Source organism: Nyctibius grandis, chromosome 5 (assembly GCF_013368605.1).
Source record: "Nyctibius grandis isolate bNycGra1 chromosome 5, bNycGra1.pri, whole genome shotgun sequence".
In the NCBI taxonomy this organism is placed as follows: domain Eukaryota; kingdom Metazoa; phylum Chordata; class Aves; order Nyctibiiformes; family Nyctibiidae; genus Nyctibius; species Nyctibius grandis.
Genome location: NC_090662.1, coordinates 84,587,938 through 84,597,278, shown reverse-complemented (window position 1 = coordinate 84,597,278; position 9,341 = coordinate 84,587,938). Strand labels below are relative to the sequence as shown.

Here is a 9,341-nt window from a genome sequence, read left to right as displayed (position 1 = left end):
TGGTACAGGGTATTTTAAGCTTTGAGTGGAACACACAAAATGGTTTAACCAAGGCAGGAACTTTACAAATAATGTCCTTATCTGAACTAGTAACTTTTAATCAGTTTGGATTCAAAATGTTGCAACAAGTATATACGTCACCCTTTGGGAACTTAAGTGAGGATGGATGAAATACTCTGTTTACACAAATCATGATTTCAGGGTATATGCAATATAAAGGTTAAAGAAATTTGAAATATTTCACCAATTTGATAGATTATCTGTCAAGTAGCCAGGGTGATCACTGTTTTCTTCTTCAACTGTAAGACAAGACACAATGGGGAAAAATAAGCTGTAGATAAAAGAAAGTTCAGTCAGCCAAAGTCTTCACGAGATAGACGTGCCTCAGGCACAGGCCTAGTGTAATGTGACTGCTTAGCTAAGAGTTGCAGGCATCTGTAGAAATAATCATATCTTCTGTCATTTTAAATGTAGGAATTTTTCTGTTTGCTGAAGAGCAAAGATTCAAACCATGTCCAGAGGTATATCTTAGTACAAGGCACAAATTTTTCATGCAGAAGAAAATAATGTATTTGCACGTTTCTCTCAGTCAAGAAGATTCTAAAATCGCCTGTAAGTCATCTTCTGAAAGTGCAGGGCTTACCCAGGTTTGACTGAGTTGTTATTCCCTACTACAATGATGGCAATGTTATTCCACATAGTACTTTTCAAACAAGCTTTTCAAACAGTTCTGCTTAGCTCTCTCAGATATATCACCTTTTTTCTTAGGGGGCTGTTGCTGTCCAGTCTCTTCTGGAATAGCAGGAGCAGGCAGGAAAATACCACTAAAATTTATGAATCGTGAACTTTAGAGGATTTTCTCTTTTTGTTAGCACACAAATGACACTTTCACTGATTTATCTTTAGAACTTCTCATATATTTTGTCCAAAGCACTATGCTCATTTTTAATTCTGCCTTTCTCTCAGCCAAAATGTCCCTGAATTTTTCTGGTTAGCAGCGTTCTGCCAGGGCAGGGAAGAGACAGCTGAGCACAGAGCCCCAGTGCTACTTGATGTACAGTGGGAGATTTTAGGAAGTGGAGAAGACAGGAGTGATTCCAGCATATCTACATATACACCAGGTAAATTCTGTCAGGTGTTTCTCACACACAATTTTCTTTTCTTACTTTAGATAAATAAGGAGAGGTGATATCGCAGCGATGACAAGGCATTTATTACACACTGTTGATGATGTCAAAGGCAATTAGGCAGTAACAGGCCTGTCTTACCACTCATCTATGTGAAAGGTATAAAACTACCTTATATTTTACTAGGGTTTTATTTCACATTTCCTAATTCAAGAAAAGAGCTTTTTCTTCCTGTCATGATGACAGAAATTAAGTGTCTGAATAAGGAACTCACAACCAGGACAATAAACAAAGGTAGCTTCTAACCACCTTCTGTTCCTCCCTGTCCTGAACCAAAGAGGGGAAGCGCATAACTTAGACAAGCTCCTGGGCTTGTATATGCTACAACAGCCTCCCCAGCATGCAGGGGCCAGAGCACAGCACAGACTCTCCACAGCACGGTAGGGTGTATCCTCCTTTTACAATCTCCCTGTCCCTGGCTCCATTTCCAACAAATAGTCTACATACCTGAAGAGGTGAAAGATAGAAAGACAGAGGACATGGATAGCATAGATTTAGGGTCTCAGCCGGGTGAGCTGTATGCATGCATCAGACAATAAGGGGTTCATGATAATGGCTTTGCAGGAAATCTGGTTGTCATAGTTTAAGGCTGGGCTGGCTATTAAACCAGTGGCAGATGCTCTCTGTTAACCCTCCCTCCTGCCCTCCAGAAGGGAAAGGGAAAAGGGAGAGAGACTTATGGGTTGGAAAGTTAAAACAGTTTTAAGAAACTGTAATAATGAAAAAGAGTATAATAATAATATTGGAATAATCAAATATATACAAATATATACAAAACCAAGATCGAGCTCCCCTGATGTCGGTCACGTCACCCCCGGCACTGCAGGGCAGGCTCCGGGAAGGCCCAGGCTGGGCCTAGCAACGGACGGGAACTGGATTCAGGGATGCACGGATCGGGATCGGGGGCAGCAGGAAAACGGACAGAGTCCTCTTTGGACACTGGCCATAGCAGAAGGGCGAGAAGGGAGACCAAAGGGCCAAAGGCTCAAGCAGGCTGAGACCCTTGTGATCCCCCTGCTTTACACTGAGAATGACGTGTATAGGATGCAACACCTTCGTTGGTCAATTTTGGGTCACCTGCCCTGTCCGCTCCTCCCTGCAGGTGCGACCCTCCTGCGGCTCTTCATTCGTAATTAGTGAGGAATTTAGCAGTGACCTTGGTTTCTCTGAGAATAAGTACAGCCAGAGCCTTTCTGCATAACATCCCTGCCGGTGCCTCAGTGATAACTACAAACTTCAAGCGTTATCAGTCCCAGAAGCAGACACTGTCTGCAAAGCATGCAGTTAGTTTCAGAAAGTGCAGCTACTTAGAAGAGACTTAGCTGAAAGTAAAAATCACTGAAAGGAAAATTGGCCTGGCTTAGGCCAAACCAGGACACTGGTCTAGGGAGGAAACGTGAACTATAGCAGGGTGAGGGAGCTGGGGAACATAGGATAGGGATCCTCATCTAAGGGGGTGCAATATGCGTGAAGGAGAGGAGGAAACACAAGTTATTTAAGCTGGACTCAGTAGCTGGGTTTTGCTGGGGGGTGTTGTGGAAGGGAGTCATGGTTTCTGAGGTTCTGAAGTGAGAAGTGGAAGCATGTAGCAGGTGGTGAGGAAGCAGGTGGTAAGGACACAGAGATGGGAGGGTTAGACAATATCTCTGGGAGGCTGGGAACACATGAATAAATTACAGGCTTTTTCAGGATATTTCAGGGCTCTGCCTCTAAATGTCATTGAGACCCCTTGTCAGCTGTGCCAGTGACAGAGCTCTCAGGAGCCAGATGTGAATCCCACAGCTCCTCTGCTGAGGCTTTTTAGTATTCTTTTAAGACTTTCCACCAGGACATAAGAGCCAATGGAGGAATGAAAATTTCACAAGCGAACAATACTCTGCAGAAAAAGGAGCCCCAATCAAAACCAATGAAAATCTGAAAACCAAATTAAAAGCAGAATATACAAAAGTTTATCTACTATCATTTACCTGATTCATGTTCTCATCTGTGTAAATGTACACTCTAATAGAATGCACTCTGTAGAATAATATCTCATTTCAAACCAGGCCTTTTAGATCAATTTACTAAAACATTAGTAAATGAAATAGTGATAAACTCCTTTTTAAAAAATCAAGGTAAGGCAAAACATGCATTTACCTTCTTCTTGTGCTTTCCGTAAGGAACTAAGGAACAGTGTTGCAGCTTCAGAAAGAGATAAAGGGTTTGTGTTTTGGCTGCGTGTTTCTAGAATCACAAAATCAGATATGCATAGTTTGTTACTGTTTGATGGCATTTCTTTATCTCGTTCTTTGCTGTTTTATCTCTATACCTGGAGACTCAAAGAGAAAAAAATACTGTTGTCTCCTTCACTCTATAACATTCTCTGCTCAAAACCAGCCTGATAAATATCTAACACAGAAGAGACTAGCAATCGTTTTAAAAAGGAGGCTGTTTTAAAGTCACTTAGAAGGTGAAAAGAACATTTTCTTTTTTCCTATGTTCCTTACTTTGCTACAACATTCTGTTTCCTCCAGAAACATTGTCTAGCATGGATTAATGTTGTCTACCTTTGTAATTTGTCAGTTCAGCACAATTAATAAATTTATTTGATTTTTTTTCCAGTGGAAAAAAAAAAGTCAAAGGTACTGATGATAATCCCACTTACCAGCCAGGTCAGTCTGGAACATCACTTACGTAAATGAAGTCACACAGGTACACAAGAGAGGAAAGTCAGACAGTCTTTATCATGTGCTTTTTGGAATGAAGGAACTAACAAAAGGGAGTTTAATTGCTTCCTTGAATATAGTTCCAGGAAAGCAAATCCCCTCCAGTTTCCACAGATTTCTTCCATAATATGAGAAAAGACTGATGTGTTACATACACCTGTGCACATGTACTTACCAAGCTGCATTCTGTCATACAGATCCTTTCGCTGGGTCTCATCTGAGATGAATCGACGTCCCTCTACAAAAGTAGAAAGCTGTTTTTCTTGCTCTCTTAATACCTACCCTACCTGATAGCTTTTAATTTTGAAACAACAGTTCAGAATAGAATTTTTAAATATGTGAATATTTCTGTTAAATTTTGTGGGTTTGCATCAAAGGACAAAATCTCTCTTTGGCTCTGAATTTTACCTTTATACTTAATGCTTCTTTAACTCTGGACTAACAATAGAAACTCAAAAAGTCATTTGCACAACCTTAACACCACAGTATTGATAACACTGACATCCAAGTTCTCCTTAGAAGAGGTTGCTCATGGTCTTATTATCAACTCTAATGCAAGATTCTTGTAATAGGAATGTGTGTTCTCCTATTGATTGAGAAGATATTTTAATAAAACCTGAGTGAGAATAAGGAATGATGACTACATCCAGTGTGTCTTAAACCCTTTTTAAGATTATTTCAGCTAAGGAAACTTCTTTTCCAATAGGTTTTACAATCAAGCTGCAAACTCTATACATTTCCAGTACTTTGTTTTGCTTTTCTTCTTCCAACACTTTTTGCTTTCTTCAATTTGATTTCTTTAAAAAACAATAGTACTACTACTGTCAATGCCACTGTTTCAGAACAAGAAATAACAATTAGCACATCCCCACAAGCCTCAGTACTTCTACCCCCCCAACATCCTCGGGGGTTTACTGCTTGTGTAGAGCCAAGCAGATCAGGAATAACCTAGTGGTAGAGAAAGTTATCTCCTCAAAACAGAAAGAGCTTGGGACTTACGTGCACCCTTCAAATAGAGCATAGCCTGAGGAGTCCAGTTTCTCCTTTGGATATGAGCCTTTATGCCAAAAAAGAGAAGAGAGACACGTCAGTGTTGCATGCCATTACTCACTAGTCCAAATACTTAAGCGGCACCAACCTGTGAGATTCATGAATGCTGCAGTTCAGCCTGAGCAAGCAGTTTACCTGAGGTGCACTCCAGGAGAAAGATATGAAGGATGCTGCCAGGAACACTGCCATTGCAGATGCTGTCAGTTTACGCAGTCCCTGTGCACAACAAAGAACCACAAGGTATAGGAAAAGCCTTTCAGATCTGTAGCTCCTCTCAAATTCAAATCTAGATGTGAGGGTATTTCCAGTCGCTTCTTTCTCCCTGTCTTGCTGCCAAGCCTCCTCTTTCTCAGTGGCTATTTCAGCTTCAAATACAAATCTGATGGGAGGATGAATGTTAAATCAAACATACTTTATTCTCTTTATTCATATCCATTGTAAAGTTTCCATACTGGTGAGGACTGCCATCAAGGCAAGCACCTTTTTTTGCTCCTATTTACAAGGACATTAGATCCTCCAGAAATGAGAATAATGTACAGACTAAGGGGGAAAGATGATATAAAGTATATCTTGATTTGACCAAATATTGAATCCTAGACTTTAGACATCAAGCAAATGTAGAGGACTTGACATTCCAAAAAACAAACCAACCAACCAGGAGAGCAGATCACTGCTTCCTCAGGAAAAGAAAGTTTTTAAACTTAGCACCCTATTTGCATCAACCATGATTACACACATGTCATGAGAGAGGCTTTTTTGATTCTTGGAGTTTGTTCACTGATGTAGCACATGCAAATGAAAGCATTGAGCATGAATCCTCTGTGAACAAGTTGCATCTCTGCTTGTTCACACAGACCATGTTGTTATTCATGCATTTATAACAGTGGCGGGCAACAGAGAGCATCTAACATTATGATTCACAGTGGTTTATTTAATTCTGGTTTTGAGAGCACATTGTGCTATTAATTTTTTTTAAAGCAGTTGTTTCAAGCACACTGAATGTAACTATGCATATATTCCTCTCAGGTTATTTTTAAGTTAAAATTATTAAGCCCCCCTGCAGTTCCTAAATATTATACTCACATGAAAAAGGATAAATCGCAAACTAAATGTTTCGCACACATACTAAAAGAGTCTCACTCACCTTCATACTTAGTTCAGTGGCAAATCTTCGATCTTCTTTTCTTGCGATAATGTGTCACAAGATCTCCTACAGGTTTGGGGGTCCCTTTTTAAATCTTCAGAGTGAAGGTACCCTCCCCTTCTGTGGCAGGGCGGAGGAGTCTAAAGGGATCTCTTGTCAACCCTGTAGATGGAGAAGTAGAAGGTCTGATGACTCCTGAGGGAAACCTGTAGTCTTGCAGGAAGTCAGGGAAATGATTGAAAGATGGATACACTTGGAGATGCACCCCATTAGCCAGGTGAATACCTTCTGAATACATCAGCATCAGCCCTGTGCATTTGCAATACGTCACCTTCTTGCTAGGTGATCAATAACCACAGCCAGAAGCAGGTATTAATATGGATGATGAGTATTTAGCTAGGATAATCTAACATATATCAGATTGCTATGCATTGTGGGAGCTGGAAAAGTTAGTAAATTACTCAGCAGTCATAACATGCCAACATCAAGAAAAAGGTGACTTATCCAGTGTCACTAGCTTGAGGTTATCCCTAGCATACATGTAGAGAATGCAGTCTCATTTGATTCTCTAAAGATCTCTTGCATCTAGTTTTCTAACACAAAAATAAAAATACAAAGCCAAGTAAAAAGACACACAAAAAAAACCCCAACCCCTATTAGTCAGAAACATTTTTCTGTCTCAAGGATTGGTTGGAGTAAAAGCCCAGATCATGGGCTTGAATAAGTCAAGCAGTGGAGCAGTAAACAGAAAAAAGGCAGGAAGCAGGAACCAGAGAAGCCATTCCCATAAGCTACTTCTAAGTGATTGTTGGACTCATTGCAGTCATGGATTGCGGGTTTGGTCCTCAGGCAAAGAGCTAATCATGCTTGATGCCTAGCCTTGCTGGTTCTGTAGCTAGGGGTTTTATCTCTCCTCCTTCATTTTTTCCTTTGTGAAATAGGAGAGGGAAGCAGAAGGTGAAGCAAAGCAAACAGGGAGCTAGAAATTTGCTGATTAGAAGATTGGCCAATAGAAAGTTTACTGCAGCAGCCTCACAAACAGGACCAGCCTGTGGTGTAACAAAAATACAGGTCAGCCCGCATGTATGACAAACACATGCTCATGTTTGTGGAGTCTGAGTGAGAAGCATGCAGATAGGCATTGCTAAGGCTTATTAGGAGCTTTTCCCTGACATGATGTGTCTGTGGAGACTGCTCTCAAGCACACTGTTAGTGAAGGTGCAATTGCTCTCCTGCTTTTGGGGGGATATTGCTCTGTTCTCTGCTCATGCCAGACAGAATTGTTCATTGAATATACAGAACTGGCATTAGCTGCAGCTCACTCTGGTATAGATGCAAGAAATGAAAAGGAAGTTCAGGTTTTGGCCTCATGCAGCTGTTGTGATGTCTGGGAGCTGCTATTATACCTCTATCCTTTTAAAAAGGCCATGCCATGATGCACCCTAGTCATCAGACGGGATTCAACTTGCATCTACTTCAATGTGAAGTTTACGTTTTCACTGCTCTTTTCCTCTTGCTCTGACAGATCAGAGACATTTCTTGATGGTGTTTAACCCTTAGCCTTAGAAGGGGGCTATGCATTGCATCCAGGAGACATTTATCAAGCAGAGACTTGGAAAAGATAAAGCTACTCACCTATTCCTTTCAGGAATGACTTCAGAGCCTCTCTTTATGCACAGCCCACAGGGCCAGAATCAAAACATACAACAGAGTCTGTGAAAATTAACCCCCTACCTTTGGTATTGGTCAATGTAAAGTATATTCTCTTCACAATGGTTCTCCTTGTGGTAGAAAAACCAGAATGTGTCTGGCACTGAAAATAAGCCCTGGTTCTCCTGCCACTGGAATGAGACAAGTTAACACAAAATAAACTGTGAAGACAACCAGCCCAGCCCCTTCTGTTGGAACTGAGGAGAAGGGGAAGAGAATGGAAGGCATGGAGAAAGATCTGTGTTGTTACCTCACTGTAGAAAGACAACTTTGGCTTTTCTTATCTTTTGACCACTTTGTAAAGTCTGAGCTGCTCTGACTTGGTGTTGCTGGAGTCTCACTCTCTCTTCCAAACCTGGCTGTATGGCCAGAGTCCCACTCACCTCCCTGTGGAGACCTGGGCTTCTTTGAGGCTTCCTGGAGGGCAGTGGGGAGCTGAACTGGATAGGTCAAAACCTGAACTGGCTTATTGCAGGGTCAGGTGACCATCAGCTCAAGAGCAAATGCAGGGCCTTGACAGCATCCTCTTCAATGAAATGTTTTTAATGTTGTACCATCAGATGTCTCAATGGCACTAAGGTGTCTAAAAGTGAAGTGTTTAGTTTCAACCAGTAGCAAGAGACAGGCTACCTTGCCCAAACACCATCCAAGACACCTGAGGCACGCACATGGGACAGCCAGCTGTCACACAGGGCCTGCAAGAGACCCAAGACTTGTGGAGAAGCAGCTGAAGGGCAGGCAGGATCCCTAGGGCACCTAAAATGTCACTAATTGCTTTTGACTAGGAACTGAATCAGGCCTACAGAATGGAGGGAAACAGGACTTCAAAGAGCACCCTCTGGTCACAGAGTGTAGAACATTAAGAGAGAAGGACTGAATTCCCCTCTGGAGATGTTTGTGTCTCTTCATTGGCTTCAGACAGCATTTTACACAGACGACATCAGGTAAAATGAACCCAATCCCAAACTGAATTTTCATAAGTTCTTTTTTCCAAAAGATTTTTATTTTTCCCTTAAATTCTCTGTGCCTTTGTAACTTAGGGCCCTAAATCAATTTATTTTTACTGTGACCAGCAATTCTAAGATGCTTTGGTGTTTCAGAAAAATATATTCTAAAACCACTTCCCTGGAAATCTGTAAGAAGTCTGCATGCAGAACAAAGAACTCCAGGTTTGCCAGTTCTACTTTAGTGATCAAATTTTAAAGGACTCTTCTCCCTTCATAGCTCTTTCTTGTCATGATCCTATGAGAAGGTGGTCATCTCACTCTTCACAGCAATCTGACCACTTCTGAGATGGCATAAGGGACAAGATTTATTTGCAAACAGCAGCAGCAGGCAATACTTTGGGAAGGAAATGCATGCATTGAGAGTGTTTGCATTCACAAAAAAAATGTGGATGTGTATGGCCATATGTAAGCTTGAACTCTTGAAAAATTAAGTAGCCTATAATTGGGTTATGGATCATAACACACTAAAAAACTACAGCACTTCAGGATGATGAGCTGTACATGAAACTCATTGTCAATCCTGCCATTTCTCAGCTGA

At 41.2% G+C, this 9,341-nt stretch overlaps 1 protein-coding gene across 1 annotated transcript; it reads right to left on the bottom strand.

Annotated features, from left to right (window-relative positions):
- Positions 1–240: 240 nt before the first annotated feature.
- SPX (spexin hormone) lies at positions 241–5,575 on the bottom strand. Its single transcript, XM_068402388.1, is given in 6 exon segments — positions 241–299; positions 3,324–3,410; positions 4,068–4,130; positions 4,892–4,949; positions 5,078–5,160; positions 5,530–5,575. Coding segments are annotated over 6 exon segments (396 nt in total).
- Between the last annotated feature and the right edge of the window lie 3,766 nt (positions 5,576–9,341).